Source organism: Penicillium rubens (genome assembly GCF_028828025.1).
Source record: "Penicillium rubens strain IBT 27055 chromosome Unknown utg000001l_segment0_segment0, whole genome shotgun sequence".
In the NCBI taxonomy this organism is placed as follows: Eukaryota; Fungi; Ascomycota; class Eurotiomycetes; order Eurotiales; family Aspergillaceae; genus Penicillium; species Penicillium rubens.
This window is the reverse complement of record NW_026890599.1, coordinates 4,319,843-4,336,046: the sequence shown is the minus strand read 5'-3', so window position 1 is coordinate 4,336,046 and position 16,204 is coordinate 4,319,843. Positions and strand designations below refer to the sequence as shown.

At 50.9% G+C, this 16,204-nt stretch overlaps 7 protein-coding genes across 7 annotated transcripts; 4 read left to right on the top strand and 3 right to left on the bottom strand.

Moving 5' to 3' along the window:
- Window positions 1-50: 50 nt before the first annotated feature.
- Window positions 51-339, bottom strand: N7525_001676 (uncharacterized protein; the record flags this gene model as incomplete). The annotated part of the gene is given in 2 exon segments (XM_061212009.1): window positions 51-193; window positions 213-339. 2 exon segments carry the CDS (start codon window positions 337-339, stop codon window positions 51-53), a joined length of 270 nt encoding a protein of 89 aa, XP_061071235.1.
- Window positions 340-1,218: 879 nt separating this feature from the next.
- On the top strand, window positions 1,219-3,066 carry prnC (delta-1-pyrroline-5-carboxylate dehydrogenase prnC; the record flags this gene model as incomplete). Its single annotated transcript, XM_002557672.1, has 3 exons — window positions 1,219-1,344; window positions 1,406-1,513; window positions 1,576-3,066. 3 exons carry the CDS (start codon window positions 1,219-1,221, stop codon window positions 3,064-3,066), a joined length of 1,725 nt encoding a protein of 574 aa, XP_002557718.1.
- Window positions 3,067-3,304: 238 nt separating this feature from the next.
- Window positions 3,305-4,418, bottom strand: N7525_001674 (sugar phosphate isomerase/epimerase family protein; the record flags this gene model as incomplete). Its single annotated transcript, XM_002557673.1, has 2 exons — window positions 3,305-3,958; window positions 4,029-4,418. 2 exons carry the CDS (start codon window positions 4,416-4,418, stop codon window positions 3,305-3,307), a joined length of 1,044 nt encoding a protein of 347 aa, XP_002557719.1.
- A 579-nt stretch (window positions 4,419-4,997) lies between these two features.
- N7525_001673 (6-phosphogluconate dehydrogenase, decarboxylating) lies at window positions 4,998-6,536 on the top strand (the record flags this gene model as incomplete). The annotated part of the gene is made up of 1 exon (XM_002557674.1): window positions 4,998-6,536. One exon carries the CDS (start codon window positions 4,998-5,000, stop codon window positions 6,534-6,536), a length of 1,539 nt encoding a protein of 512 aa, XP_002557720.1.
- Window positions 6,537-6,832: 296 nt separating this feature from the next.
- N7525_001672 (S-methyl-5-thioadenosine phosphorylase) lies at window positions 6,833-8,000 on the top strand (the record flags this gene model as incomplete). Its single annotated transcript, XM_002557675.2, has 3 exons — window positions 6,833-6,947; window positions 7,030-7,539; window positions 7,606-8,000. 3 exons carry the CDS (start codon window positions 6,833-6,835, stop codon window positions 7,998-8,000), a joined length of 1,020 nt encoding a protein of 339 aa, XP_002557721.2.
- A 1,121-nt stretch (window positions 8,001-9,121) lies between these two features.
- N7525_001671 (TAPT1 family protein) lies at window positions 9,122-12,160 on the top strand (the record flags this gene model as incomplete). Its single annotated transcript, XM_061212008.1, has 1 exon — window positions 9,122-12,160. One exon carries the CDS (start codon window positions 9,122-9,124, stop codon window positions 12,158-12,160), a length of 3,039 nt encoding a protein of 1,012 aa, XP_061071234.1.
- Window positions 12,161-12,532: 372 nt separating this feature from the next.
- On the bottom strand, window positions 12,533-14,565 carry N7525_001670 (uncharacterized protein; the record flags this gene model as incomplete). Its single annotated transcript, XM_002557677.1, has 3 exons — window positions 12,533-13,956; window positions 14,013-14,439; window positions 14,503-14,565. 3 exons carry the CDS (start codon window positions 14,563-14,565, stop codon window positions 12,533-12,535), a joined length of 1,914 nt encoding a protein of 637 aa, XP_002557723.1.
- Window positions 14,566-16,204: the final 1,639 nt, after the last annotated feature.

Sequence of the window (16,204 nt, the reverse complement as noted above, 5' to 3'; positions counted from 1 at the left end):
ATTTTAAGCTGTTTTATAGGCTTCTGCGCTGCCTAGAAATTTCTGCCGCGTTACTGTTCTTCTTTTTCTTCTCCTGAGTTGTGCTGTATATTAGCCAATCTTTCTATTTCTCTGCCTTCGCGCACCATGAAGGACTCGCCTAACAGTCTCGATGCGGGGGACTGGCCCGAGTCTCCATAAGTTGACCCAAAAGCTATACAAAGAGAGATCACAGGTGTTCACAACTGAAAGACTCAGCGAGGTTTGAGCACGCGCCATGTTCAATTCTTGGCTCTGGGTGGTTGTATCGGAACTGGCCTTTTTGTGGGCAGTGGTCAAGCGCTGTCGACTGTTGGTCATGGTGGGAAGCAGCTTCAGAAACATAAACTTGATATGGGGCTAATATGTGATAGCTCCTTTGATCATGGGTTATACTGTCATGTCAAGTATCGTATACTTTGTCATGAAAATGCTCGGTGAAATGACCACCTATCCCCCCCCCCCGTCCAGGGTGTTTCTGTGCCGTATTTCATCACTCGATTTACGGAGCCTAGTCTTGGATTGCTATTGGTATGTCAAACCCGTCTTTGAAGATTCAGTAACACCGATGCTGATTGAAATACCGCCAGGATACAATTACCGGTGACTAGCACTTATGTCAACGTTCGAGTAGTTCAAACTAATAAATCCCACTGTCTAGGTGTTCATTTTCAATGTTGCTGGCAACAGAAGTCCTTGTATTATACATACTATGTGATATACCGATCAAGGGAATTATAGGTTGTTGTAAGTTGTGCGGAGTACCCATGAAGTATACTCCTACATCTAGCGCCGATCAGTGGGGTTGATGGTTGATTCTCTGTTTGTCCTCTCAAGCAACCCAATCTCCGCTATCGAGTTTATCTAGATTCGTGGGGAGTGTCAATTGTCTATCCAGTATCTCTTAACTAATAAGAACTTGAATTTATCGAGAACATCAAGGGCCGGTGAAGAAAATGTTTTTCTAAAATGTTTTCTCTTGACAAACGATAGACGCCGGCCCGGTGGGATCCACCCGGGACAATAACCGGCCACTGCTGATTGGCTGATACTTTCAGCCACTCCCATGCAGCTCTTGTGCTTCTGACCGGTAGTAGCCGGCACTTTTGATCATTCTTCCCCGCGTCTACTTCTTCTCCAAATCTTCTCTTCTTCATTGCTTGGAAAGTTGATTCATTGTCTTCATTTCAAACTATCATGATGGCCTCCATTATGCGCGCCCGCGCGCCCATTTCGCGCCTTGCATGCCGCATTCCAAGCTCCAGCACTCGCTCCATGGGCACTTACGCCACTTTCAAGGTGCCCCAAATTAACAATGAACCTAACGTGAGTTCGGCATTAGAATTGAGACTGTTTGATTATTCAGGCTAACTTTTGAATCTTAAAGAAACACTATGTTCCTGGCACTCCGGATCGTAAGGGTCTCGAGGAGGCTTTGGCAAAGTACAAGCAGCAAGGTCCTCTGAGTGTGCCTCTGGTAGTTGCGGGCAAGGAGGTAAGAATTATCAAGAAATATTGTATAACTGAAACAGCAATTTCTAACATTGAATCACGCAGCTCAAGGGATATGAAACCTTCACCCAGTCTAACCCCGCAACCCATGCTCCTGTGGCAACTTACTCCAACGCATCGAAGGCCGATGTTCAGTCTGCCATTGACTCGGCTCTCGCCGCTCGCAAGTCCTGGGCCGACACTCCTTTCGCCGAGCGTGCTAGCATTTTCCTCAAGGCCGCCGATCTGATTGCGACCAAGTACCGCTACGATATCATGGCCTTGACTATGCACGGACAAGGCAAGAACGCATGGCAAGCCGAGATTGACTCCGCCGCTGAGCTTTGCGACTTCTTCCGATTCGGTGTCAAGTATGCTGAAGAGCTTTACGCACAGCAGCCTGCTCATAACGCTGCCGGTGTGTGGAACCGTCTTGAGTACCGCCCTCTCGAAGGTTTCGTGTACGCGATCAGCCCCTTCAACTTCACCGCAATCGGCGGTAACTTGGCTGGTGCTCCCGCTTTGATGGGTAACGTCGTGATCTGGAAGCCCTCGCCTTCCGCTATTGCCTCCAACTGGCTCGTGCACCAGATCCTGCTTGAGGCCGGTCTGCCTAAGGACGTCATCCAGTTCGTTCCCGGTGACGCTGCGGAGGTGACCGAGACTGTCCTTGAGAGCCGCGATTTCTCTGCTCTTCACTTCACCGGAAGCACTGATGTCTTCCGCATGCTGTACGGTAAGATCTCACAGGGCGTGGCTGACGGTAAATACCGCAGCTACCCTCGCATTGTGGGTGAGACCGGTGGCAAGAACTTCCACTTGGTGCACAAGTCCGCAGATGTCCGTAACGCCGCGGTCCAGACTGTGCGTGGTGCTTTCGAGTTCCAGGGCCAGAAGTGCAGTGCCACCTCCCGTGCCTACATTGCCTCTTCGATCGCCGAGGACTTCACCCAGCAGGTCGTCGCTGAGGTGAAGAAGATCAACGTTGGCGAGCCATCTGAGTTCACCAACTTCTGCGGTCCTGTCATCCACGAGGCCTCATTCAACAAGCTGTCCGGCGTTATCGAGGAGGCCAAGAATGACCCTGAGCTTGAGTTGCTCGTCGGTGGAACCTACGACTCTTCGAAGGGATGGTACATCCAGCCTACCGTCTACCGCACATCGAACCCAGACCACCCTCTGCTTTCTCGCGAGCTTTTCGGCCCCGTTCTAGTCATTCACTCCTACAACGATGCCACCGATGCCGACTTCACCAAGATCTGTGACAAGATCGATTCCACCAGCACCTACGCTCTGACCGGCTCTATCTTTGCCCAGGATCGTGCGGCTGTCCAGCTCGCCGATGAGGCTCTCCGCAACGCCGCTGGCAACTTCTACATCAACTGCAAGAGCACCGGTGCCGTTGTCGGCCAGCAGCCCTTCGGTGGTGCCCGTGCTAGCGGTACCAACGACAAGGCCGGAAGTGCCAACCTGATGTCCCGTTTCGTCAGCTTGCGCTCCATTAAGGAGGAGTATGTTCCCACATACACCGTTGCGTACCCCAGCAACGCCAACTAATGGATAACGGTCCCCTATCCATGACCTTCAGGCTGATATCCCGTGCTTTCTGATCTCATTGGCGTCAAACTTGCATATCCCACCCCGGCGTTTTCTTTCAATTGGTGTACGAATTTCCAATCTTCAAAATATGTATTTAGTTATTTCAAAATCTATAAAGATAACATGCCAAATGTACCAACTAGCCTTCTTCAAACCCCGTATATCATTACAAACATTTTGCAGGTAATTTTTTCTCTTAATCCGTCGCACAATTCTTCAAGAACTTCTGCACACTATCCATAGCCTTCGCTGCATAAGATCCCATGTCATACTTCTTCCCAGTCCCCTGCGGGCCACTATCGAAGATCTCCATCGAAAACCAACCCCGGAATCCGGTTTTGAGCACCGCCTTCGCAACATCCTCGATAGGCAAATACCCGCCATCATATGGCATGGGCCTAAAATCATGGCTCCAGCGACCCCTCGGCCTCAGCCCACCAATAGTCTTGTCGTCCAACGGCGGCGACACCTTATACGCGTCCGAGATCTGAAGCAGATAGATTTTATCACCGGGCACAGTCCTTGTAAGCTCATCCATGCTCGCATCAAACCGCTTCTTTAGCTCGGACTCCGAGACTGATTCGATTAGACCAGATTCGGTAGTCGGATCGCCCCATTCGCTGCCCGCAGTCTGGAATGTGTCCAAACACAGCCCGCAATTCGGACGATCTACAGCTTTCACAATCTCCCAGACATCCTTCCACGCAGGGGCGTGAGTCGACCAGCACCAGTTCTCGTAGGCTAGGCGGTAGTTGCGTTTTGCGAGAATGTCGCATAAAGCGCGCAAGTCGGAGACGATGGCGTCGCGATCATTTTTAAATAAAGGTTCCGGTGTGTCTGTTGCTCCAACCTAGAAGTGGCATCAGTTGCTTGTTCTCGCGACTTTTGCGCTGGTCATCGTATATATATCGCTGTCATACCTGCAACAAATCGGTACCCACGGCGTTCATAATCTCCATCCAGCCTGTCGCTCTAGCAAATGCCTCCTCACGATCTGTAGAGCCCCTGGCCCAGCCTTCGAAGTTTGAGAATGGCTGCAGCATCATGATCTTCAACCCTTTTTCTTCGCAGAGTTTGCGGATCTCCACGGCGATGGGGAAAATTGCAGGGTAGTCGTCGGGTGCAATTGAAGTGCCAGTAACTTGCGCCCCATACTGTAAGATGTTTGGGAAGGAGAGCTCAATTGCTGTGAAGCCCGCTCCGCTGATTGCTTCGAGACGGCGCGGGAGTGTGTCGTTTGGGCTGCAGCCAATTGAGCAGGAGGCATATGAAAGGGGGATGTTTTGGAGGCTGGAGTGGGGAATTGACATTTTCGTTCTAAATGCTTTCCTAAATGACTGTCGAGGAAAAATGGTGCGGTAGACCGTGATCTTATTCGGGGATGTTGATATCGGCCAAGAAGATACACTCCACAGGATGCATGGGGACAGAGCTTCTATGAAAGATTGCCATGCTTGGTATAATTAGGAATACATTTGCCTCATTTGTTTTTTTTTGCCCATTCCTTGTTCATTCTGTGTGCATTGTGATGTAATATTGGGGTTTACGCTTAGGGCTTGTGTCGTCAGTGCTGTGTCATATCCCCCCATATCCAGTTTGGCCACAACTTGGGTCTTTTAATACACACCAAAAGTAATTATTTTGCCTCACTTGCCTCTGCAAACGAATGATATGTGCCAAGAGGAAACAGGCTCCGTTGACTGGTTCGTGGCGTGTGTGATTGCATATTGACAACGCCCGGATCACTGACGCGATCGCCACAAGATTCTTGTTCAAGAAGAGCGAACATCGTCCCAGATATCTCCGTGCCAATATCTCCTGCATATTTTGCATATGAGCTCCGAATAACAACACATGAGCTAGCTTTACAGAATCAAGCCCAATTCACAATGACAACCGCCATCAAAAGCATCGGCGTCGTCGGAGCCGGAAACATGGGCTCTATGATGACCCTCCGCTTCGCTGAGCTTGGCCTCCAAGTCTCGGTCTGGGATGTAGTAAAGAAGAACGTGGACGACGCGGTGAACTACGCAAAGCAGGACGAAGCCATCACAGGCCGAGTTCAAGGCTTCTATGACATCAACAAGTTCACGAAGAGCCTAGAGGGCAAGTCTGAACGGAAGGTCTTCATGTTTTCCATCACGCACGGCCACCCCGCCGACGAAGTACTCCGCATGATTAAGCCCGACTTAAAAGCGGGCGATATCGTCCTCGACGGCGGAAATGAGAACTACCGGAACACCGAACGGCGCCAGAGAGAGTGTGAAGAGATCGGCGTCTCCTGGATCGGAATGGGCGTTTCGGGTGGGTATCAGTCTGCGCGACGGGGACCCAGTCTCTCGCCTGGTGGAGATGCCAAGGCCCTCGAGCTTGTTATGCCATTCTTGGAGTCGTATGCGGCCCATGATCCCAAAACTGGAACTGCGTGCGTGAAGCGCATGGGTCCCGGTGGATCGGGTCACTACATCAAGATGGTTCATAATGGCATCGAGGGTGGAATGCTTTCTTCTCTTGCTGAAACATGGCAATACATGCATGAGGGACTGGCCATGGAGCATGGCGAAATCGGAGATGTCTTCAATAAATGGAGTGAGTCTGGCGAGCTGCGAGGCAACTACCTGGTAAACATCGGTGCCGACATGCTACACAAAAAGAGAACTCCCCACGGTGACCGCAAAGGCGAAGGATCCAGCCGGGATAACGGATATGTGATCGACGACGTGCTCGACAAGGTGGTCCAAGACGACGATAACACTGAAGGCACTCCATACTGGTGTCTCATGGAGTCTGCCGCCCGACATGTCTCTTGTCCTACGTTGGCGGCCGCTCATTACCTGCGAGTCGCAAGTGGAAACCGCATAGAGCGAGCGCGTGTTGCGAAGAAGATGGAGATGCCAATGCCGAAGCCGATTGAGGGAACCCGCGATCACGCAGTGATCATCGAGAACCTAAGACAAGCTGTGTTCTGCTCGTTCCTGGCATCTTTCTGTCAGGGCCTGGAGCTGATTTCCCGGGCCTCGAAAGACGAAGGCTGGGATGTCAACTTGGGTGACTGTCTGCAGATCTGGCGAGCGGGTTGTATCATCAAGTCCGATTACATTGCGGATCTACTGCAGCCGGCGCTTGCAGGCAACAATGAGCTGACAAACGCCAAGTTTGTGGATGCGGTCTCGCATGAGTTGCGCCAGAAATTCCACAGTCTCAAGCAGATTGTCATGGAGGGAACCATGTTTGATCAATATATTCCGGCTCTCTCGGCTACTCTGGAATATCTCAAGTATGAGGGTGGATTGGGACTGCCGACACAGTTCATGGAGGCGCAGATGGACTACTTCGGTTCACACAGCTATAACAAGCCTGGTATTCCAGGTGAGGATCCAGGACCTGTTCACAAGGGACCTCATCATTATGAGTGGCTGCCGGCTTAGATTGGTTCGAGTACATTCCTCTAGGCTCTGTATCAACCCAGATTGTATCTATTATCCCAAATTACACATGTATCAACTGTACAGAATAGGACGTTCAAGAAGCTTGTAACTATTGATCAACTGCGACCCCGATAGCTATGTAGAGGTCGATGTAGATGTAGATGCGTATTAAAGTTGTAGAGATCGTCCAAAAAGGCAGGTGGCGGCCTGAGGAACCCGCAACACGTGGGTCGACCAACAACCAATCGGAGAAGCGCAGCTTGGCCGCAGCCTCAGAGATTTGAAGATGGCGCAAGATGCGATGGATCTTAGGCTTACGTTCAATCTCTTCTATATCGAAACCAATTCGTCGAATTGAGTCCGCAAAACAACTCGCTCGCAGAATGGCTTCTCTCCCTACCACATACGACGGTACGTGTGCTTCTGTTTCCCTCACCTTACTACCCCTCATACCCCCACTTCGATAGAAAGCTGACGATAGTGAATCTGACAGGGCCCGTCAGAATCGCCGTCATCGGCGGCACCGGTCTGCGCGAGTTGCCAGGCTTCACCCAGGTGGCTTCGCTGAATGTCACAACCCCCTGGGGCGCCCCTTCCTCGCCCATCACCATTCTGCACCACGAGTGTAAGCACAACAACAAGGTTGTCGCCGTCGCCTTCTTGAGCCGCCACGGCTTGCACCACCAGATCGCCCCTCATGAGGTTCCCGCTCGCGCCAATATCGCCGCCCTGCGCTCCATTGGCGTCCGCAGCATCATTGCTTTCTCCGCCGTCGGCAGTCTGCAGGAGGAGATCAAGCCCCGCGACTTTGTTATCCCTGACCAGGTCATTGACCGCACCAAGGGCGTGCGCCCGTGGACTTTCTTCGAGGGTGGCATTGTCGCTCACGTCCCCTTCGGTGACCCCTTCGATGAGGGCATCGCCAAGGTGGTGCGCGAGTGCGGACACAGCCTTGAGGGTGATGGCGTCGTCCTGCACGACCGTGGTACTTTGATCTGCATGGGTATGTGAAGATGCGACCCGTTTTTAAGACAAAAGATCGCTAACCATGTCTTTTTACACCATCCAGAGGGCCCCCAGTTCTCCTCCCGCGCTGAGAGCAAAATGTACCGCTCATGGGGTGGCAGCGTCATCAACATGTCCGCCCTCCCTGAGGCCAAGCTCGCCCGCGAGGCTGAGATTGCCTACCAGATGATCTGCATGTCCACTGACTACGACTGCTGGCACGAGGCCACCGCCGACGTGACCGTCGAGATGGTCATGGGCAACATGAAGTCCAATGCTGATAATGCTCGCCGTTTCGTGACTGCTGTCCTCGATGCGCTGGCTAGCGATGAGCACAGCGAGCTGGTCCAGGCTAAGCACCTGGCTGGCGGTATTAAGTTTGGTGTTAGCACCCCTCAGACTAACTGGAAGCCCGAGGCTAAGGAGAAGCTTGACTGGCTTTTCCCTGGCTACTGGTAGATCTGGAGGCTTTGGCATTGGGACACGCATTGTTTTGCCTTGTCACTTGACGTACATCTGATGATAGCATATATGCATTATAGTTATGGAATACCAACATGATAGACATGATTGACATGCAAATCAGAAATGATACGATTGCACATTCATAAATTAGTCATATGCAGTTTGTCGATTGATTTACTATTTATTATGGATATATGTTCTTTTCTTCGGATCCTCTATCGATACGGCTATTCTTCTTTCCAAAAAGGAGCAACACTGTAGCTAAATGCCTGCCCTCCATGGCTTCGCATAAGGATATTTAGTGCTAGGGCGAGCGTTCTCCTGGTAAGAGACAGAAAATGGGCCAAAGAATTGGCACTGTTTCGTAAGGATTCCCAGCGCATATTCACAATGATTAGAAGAGACATCGGACTTAAACATGAAGATTTACTACCATATATCAAAGTGATAAGCTAAAAATGGCAGTTAGAATCCAATGACAAAAGCATGTCTTGTATACATACCATTGCACCAAATGACCATATATCAGTGGAAGTAGACTTCGCCATATAGACCTCCTATCAAATCACCGTCTTTTGCATGCTTGGAAGTCGCAGGAACCTAAGACGCCACTGACACATATATGCGTGTCGCATATAAGGGATTATATGTCAATAAATCATTAATATTATAGTATTGACTATTCGTACCTAGGAAGCTACCTAGGTAGGTACCTAGCCCTGGTAATTTGGAAATATTAGTAATCACCAAGATGCCCAGAAGTATAGTTATCACGTGATTTGTGGATCTCACCGACTCACCGACCTGCCAGATAATCTGCCGTCCTTATCTTCCCCCAGACCCCAACATCAACAAGAGTTCCGAACAGCCTAGACTGTACTCTGCTTCTCGAGGATGTACAAGCTGGACAAACGACATTGTTAGTAGTTAATACAACAATTACACCACTGTTGTGTTCCTATCCTTTTACACCCTTTCGCTGTTGATCCGTCGCGAGCCAAATTCGAATGATGCAAGTTGGAGATTGCACTTTCTGATGGTATGAGAAACGATACTGCAGCTTTGTGGATATTTCCAATGAATATCGGTTTGTCGCGGGTTCCTGGGTCGTCAGAATGAGCCCTGTCGCAGATACCAGTGAAGCTCCGCCAGAGCGGAAGACGGCAGAACATAGTGTCGAAAACGGGAGCAATGGGAGCTTGAAAGCTGAGAAACAGTCTTCACCTCATTATCTCGAGGGCACACACAGTCGACTAGACAATCCCGTGGCACAGTTTAACGGCGGGGCAGACGAACGCCCAATCAATGGACGCGATAACACAAATGGGCAATGGAGACACGGTACTCCTTCGGAACGCCACCATACGAACGGAGTACACAAAGCATCGGACTCGGTTTCGGAGCAAGGGCTGGGCATCATAGTCGAGCATTCACCAAACGATCCGGATCATATTGGTCGATTGTCGGTAGTGGATGTGTACGATGGGCCCAAGGTCAAAGCTGCTTTGGCTGAGTTGGCTGGTGACCTGTCTCACCTATCGGAGGACAAAGAAAAAGTCATGAAGTTGTCTCCTGAAAAGATCCAGGCACTCACGTCCTCACCAGAGTCAATCCCCTACCGTCCTGTGGGACCAGAAACGAACGATGGGAGGCGAGTAGTCTCGGACAATGTCCATGGGAGTGTTTCCGCCTCACAACCAGAGGTGCCGGAGCTCACGCTTCAGTCACTTGGCGAAAAGCCACCACCCGCGGATATTTTACCAAAGTTACGGCCCGCTAAAGAAGTGTTGCTGGGAGATGCTTCTGCACCGGCGAGCCCTGCCTTCCCACGGAATACTCAAAATCCCCCCTTCCGCAATCGGCCGCAGCCAGCACGAACAGTTTCGACCCCTGGTTCCACGCGGCGTCAGTTGCCCTTTACCCCAAGTAATGATCGCCTAACGCAGACATGGGCATCGCGCTCGAAACAGGACCGACCCGCGCTGGATCGCGAGTTCAAGAGCCACCTTATTGCCTCACCTCAGCTTGTAGAATCAGCTATGCCATCACCCTTGCCATCATCTATCCCTTTGCCACCAGTCTCTCTACCAACCTATCTTCAGCTTGAGCTTGCTTCTGGCCGACCTTCACCACTGTACATACACCGTGATGCAGCCAGCGACTTCCCTTATGAATCCTCACGGGTTAAGATCGAGAGACTTATGAACTTCATTATGCTCGCACCTATGCTAGAGCAGATACTTTGCTTTGGGAGTCTTGCTTGTCTTGATGCATGGCTTTACTCTTTCACAATAATGCCACTGCGGTTCATCAAGGCAGTCTATATTCTGGGCGAGTCATGGGTGATGAACGTGGGAGCTGAGATCCGTTTCATTTGGAAATTCGTGCTGAATGGGATTGGTCGAGTATGGCGCAGGAGGAATCATAATTTGAAGGAGGATCAGGGTGGAAGACGCGAAAGCGAATCTGACGCCACTCCTCACCTGCCTCCAGGCTCCTCTATAGGGCCAGACGTAGCACCAAGGAGGAAACATCGGTCCTCCGAATCCCGCAAGTATCACCACCGGCGGAAGAAGTCGATGCCCTCGGCGCTACTTCCGGATGACAAAGCGGACATCTTGACAGGCCTACTCATGATAGCCACCTGCTGTGTTTTGATGTATTTCGATGCAAGCCGAATGTATCACTGGATTCGTGGACAGGCTGCCATCAAGCTATATGTTATCTACAATGTGTTGGAGGTCAGCGACAGGCTCTTGGCTGCTATAGGTCAAGATGTCCTCGAGTGTCTCTTCTCCCGGGAGGCTCTTGAACGTCGCCCAGACGGCCGAAGCAAGATCATTCGTCCATTCTGGTTATTCCTGGTGGCACTGGTTTATACAGTATCCCATGCCTTGTCTCTGTTCTACCAAGTCATGACTCTGAATGTGGCAGTGAACTCATACTCCAACGCTTTGATTACATTGCTACTATCGAATCAGTTCGTCGAGATCAAATCCACCGTTTTCCGGAAGTTCGAGAAAGAGAATCTCTTCCAGCTTACATGTGCGGACGTCGTGGAACGATTCCAGCTATGGCTGATGCTCACTATCATCGCTTCGCGTAATATCGTGGAGACAGGCGCATTCAATTTCGTCGGCAACCTCGGGCTGGGATCTAGCTTCCCGGGCCAGTCCTCCACAATCACCAACAGCACGCCACTATCCACGCCTCCACGCACTGCATCATCCATCCTACCTCAAGCATTCACCCTCTTCCCATCATCAATCCTATCATCCTTCAACAGCGTCAACTCCTTCATCCCGACCTTAGCCCAAGTCCTAGGCCCATTCCTAGTCGTCCTAGGCTCCGAGATGCTAGTTGACTGGCTCAAGCACGCCTACATCAACAAATTCAACAACAACCGCCCAGCCATCTACAGCCGCTTCCTCGACGTGCTAGCCAAGGATTACTACACCAACGCCTTCGGCGAACAAAACCTAACCCGTCGCATCGGCCTCCCAGTCATCCCTCTCTCCTGCCTTTTCTTCCGCGTCTCCGTGCAAACCTACCAAATGTTCCTAGCCGCCCTCCTCCCCCAACACCCCTCCTCCACAGCAAACGGAGCAACCTCCCTAACCTCCATCCACAACAATTACGGCCCCTCCCCGATCCCCTCCGCCCCACCCTTAACATTCGCAACCCTCCTCCCCGCCTCCGCCGCCCACGTCAGCGCGTTCTTCCGCACCCTCCTCGAAAACGCCATCCCATCTCCAGCCCAGTCTGTCCATATATTCACCGGCATCCTGCTACTGACCGGGTTTATCGTACTGCTCATCCTGAAACTGCTGCTTGGCATGGTCCTGCTCGCGTTTTCGCGCTCCCGGTACAGGAAGATGAAGGGTCGGGAGAACGAGCGTAGACAGGCGAATAACCAGTCCGGTACTGAGAGTGGGGCGCCTCGTTCCCGTGATTTCGATGTTGAGGGTAGTCAGCGCGTTGGTGGGTGGGGTGTTGTGGAGGTTGGGGATGAGAAGCGGAGGTTGATCTATGCGGATGATCCGGATGGGTTGCGGCGGTTGAAGGAGAAGGAGGAGAAGGATAAGAGTAAGGATGGGGAGTTTAACGTTGATCATGTACAGCGGTATGAGATGATTGCTAAGAAGATTTGGTGATTGGTGTTGGTTTGTTGTGGATGGAAGATGTTGATTGTATAACTTATAGTATAGGTGTATATTACTCTCCTGTTGTTATTTACATTACATTGTTTTGGTCCATAGAATGTAATGAAGGGGGTATCAAGAATACTTTCGAGCTACTTGCTATCTATACATTCGATGTAGTAAATGGGGGATGAAAGTGGTCAATTCATGTCATCGGGAATAAGAATTTGAGGAAGGATATCAAAGGTGGGTGAATAGGAGTATGTACAAGATCTCGAGAGGCTGGCTGGTCGTGATCAGTATTAGCGAGTGATACGGTCATCAACCACAGGAGAGCCAGCTCCTGGTTTTCATCGTAATAAGGTCCCATAGCCTTGGGCCTTATCAAAATTGGTGGGTATTTGAGCGATTGAATGTGTGCCCTGGTGGAGCGCGATGCATGGCCGAGGGCGAAGCGGTGTTTGCTCGAGTAAAGCTGGACGGACCGGGAGGCCTCTGGGAGCGAGTCTGGGGTGTGTGATGAGCCATTGACGGGTTGAAAGCTGCATAGCCGCCATTTTGAGGAGCGGGAGTCGCCGAGCTCATTGGAGTGAACGTCCTTGGAGGCTGTTCCAATGCGGCTGCTTGTGGGGGAGGTGTGGGTCGGTAGCTTGCCGGGGTGTTGGACATATAGGGAGCAGGCGTCGCACCAGTGCTAGCCGGCGTGTAGGATCTTGTCGAATATGGATCGTGTGGGTAGTAATCTTGCTGTGGGCGAGGGGCGCCTGTCTGTCCACCAGGAGTCCCGTATCTTTCCCCGTATCCGTCCTCTCCGCCATATGTACCCCTCGGGGGACCATACGGGTCGTAGTGAGTAGGCGCATTGCCACGGTTGAAATAATCATGATCACCCGGAGCATCCATGTCAGCCGAAGCATAACCAGGAGCTGGGGTGTGGCCCTGGTATGGCCGAGAATCGGAGCTATTGGTCAGGTTGCGATATCCATGACCGGGGGTATTATGATCATCACTGCCATATGGTGCAGGAGTCGCTCGAGAGTGGGGAGTGGCCATCCTTGATGGAACGTTTGCCGGCAAGGGAGGGACTGGGGGAAGCGTCGGGTTCTGGCGATCAAGAGGACTGTATCCCATTCCGGCCGCATGGCCTGTCAACGAAGCGGACTCGGACATTGCTGAAGATGAAGTTGCAGTTCGAGCCAGTGGCGGTTTTGTATCGAGGTCCAGATTTGGCAGTGTCGGGTTGGGCGCCGGCGTTGTCGAGGAGGCCGACCGCGAGTAAGGCGGCAAAGTTGTCTGGGTAGTACTTCGCGACAACGAAGCCACAGTAGAAACCTTATCCCCGGCAAAAGATGGTAGAGTCGGGTTGGAATCTGTGGCCAGCATTGGCTGAGTGGGTGCTCGATTCTGTAACTTGAGTCCCTTTGCCAACGCCTTGGTGTTCTTGCGGTGCACGATACGCTTCAGACGTTGGCCAACCTTCCGGCGGCAGTACCTGGAAAGAGTACCGTCTTCCGCGGGGATATGATGGAATAGGAAGATCAAATAGAGTACGATCGCCGAGATCAACTTGAGAACTGATAGGACCCAAATGACCAGTGTGAACAGCATACCAAACAAGACCACAGCTTGGAGGTTGTTGTCCTCGGCCATGATCTTAACATTGTTGAAGAATTGAGCAGCTGACGAAGTTCCATCGTCATCGGCTGCATTCTTTCCCCCAGGGATGAGGTCCATCTGCATGACTGAATAGAGAGTGATGGCATTGAGAACTTGACGCGGGCCATCTGCGAAGATCGTGTTCATCCAGACTAGAAGCTTCGTTAACAACTTTCAAAGAGAAGTTAAGCAACAGTAGTATACTGACACTGAAAAGAAAAGTATGCATAAAGAGCAACATATTCTGCTGCTTTCCTGTCTTTCGTTAATTCAGCAAACACAAGGAATCTCCTGTATCCACGACCCCGCCTGCCGAAGCGAATACTCTGAATGCGCACGGCCAGCGGATCCAGAAAGCTGCGAGTAATACTACCCGAGCGGATGGCACGGATGGCATGTACCCATCGGTAGCCCAAAAGAACGAACGAAGCAATGATACAGGCGGCGAAGATCCAGCGGGAGACATTGAAGGGAATTGCGGGTTCAACTTGGCCGGACCAGCGGGAGAAAGCCAGCAAATTGACTGCAGTGAACGTATCGACACCGTAGACGGCAAGAGAGATAAATAGGAATACCCATAAGAAGAAATATGAGAAGGGCGTCCAGCAAGACTCGGATTTGAAATCGTCCAAGTTCTAAGGGAGTAACTGTCAGTTATGCCGAGCCAACCATACAACACCATCAGGATGTAGACTCACCACGTAGTCCCATTTCTCCTCCATCGCTACATCCCCCTTCTCACGGTCTCCACCGCACAGCATTGTGTCAATTGACCTGGTCCTGCCAGGAAGTGATCACGGAGGATTGAAAGGAATGGCGGGATCACGGATGATGAAGAGTCGACTTCCTCGGGCCAGCCGGGCAAAGTCGTGATTGAGTTTCGAAACAGGTTTAAGGAGCAGAGAGTGTCAATGGTCGGGGCGCAATGAGGGAAATGATAGTATCTTAACCGCGCGAATGGCGCATCCCTGCGGAAGGGAAGGAGGCTCGCGGTGTCAGGTATCGAGTGCTGCAAGCCACGTGTATATGATCACAATGAAGCGCTGGGATTCCGGACGCGCATTGACGTATTCAAAGCGGCAATAGACAGACTTTCATTGAAGACCGCCGATCTCTCTTGCCAAGAAAGGGGTCACAATTGTGTGGAGAAAGAAAGCGCAATTGTCAGTGAAAATAGGTCGAAACAGGCGGAAATAGGATTGAATGAAGGTGGCCACTTTTCAAGGGCTAAGAAACTGAAAAATGAATGACACAGGTAGAAGTGGCAGAAGTTAAGAAAGGGGAAGAAGTTGAAACACTTCGAGGGGAGGGAGTTCGGCAGGGGTGGGGAGGCGGGAAGTCACAGGCACAAGTTTAGGGCTGAAAGGGTTTCTCTTTCATTGAAGGGTTTCTTATTCATTGAAGGGTTTCTTATTCATTTCCTTTGTTCTTTTGTCCTTTTGTCCTTTTTATGTTTCTAAATTGGGAATATCTCTACCTTCATCAATACCACGAACTAGTACTTACAGAGGACGGAATACATATGACTATTCCTGGAGCAAAGATAACATTGTTTCTGTCTCACTGGCCCACTCCCCAAAGCCCTGAGACACAGACGGGGAAGATGGGTCCCGTCACTCTCCATTCTGACTGCCCACTGGCCATCAGCACGCGCCAGGGGTGTACCTAAGCGCTGACTCCGCTAAAGAGTTGGATGTTACATTGGCAATTTCCAAGGCCTCACGCTATCTTCTTGGGTCATTTTGATTTTTTGTAATTTTTGTTATCTCTCTAGGAGTAAACAAACATGTTAGCACCTGAGGTGTCATTTTTGCCTATTTTAGGCAACATCACATGATTGCGGACAAGCTCTTACCAAGGTGAACGCCAAGACTGGCTAATTCATCCCAGTTGATTTTACTTCAATCCGTTGTCCATGTGCATTCCGTCGGGAATACTTGACAATAACATGCACAAGCCCGCATATCCAGAACAAGCCCGCGTTGGCCCCTAACCCCGACCCCCAGATCGGCAGCAATTCCACAATCAGACACCCAACCTCCCAAGCTATTCCAGCGCGTGTCGCGTTATATTTCCCCAACCTTCATCTCATGCCGACAACATACGGAGTAAAGAATAGTGTGATATTTCCATTCTCCGGCATCGAACTTCTCAAATAACGAGTAAATTGTCATCACTGTCTATTCGGTTGTTGCGCATGATTTATGTTACCAAGTCGATTCGTCTGTCCTTCGCAAGGGGCGCGTGCCACCGCTTCATCGTTCTATTTCAAATAGATATCTCCTTAATTATATCGCCACATTGAAGCTAAATACGAAATGCGATAGATAGACGTCCCTTTTTTCCCTCTTTTTTTTTTTTTTCAAAGGTAAACTTCCGGAGGTTTCTGCCTCGTGTTGC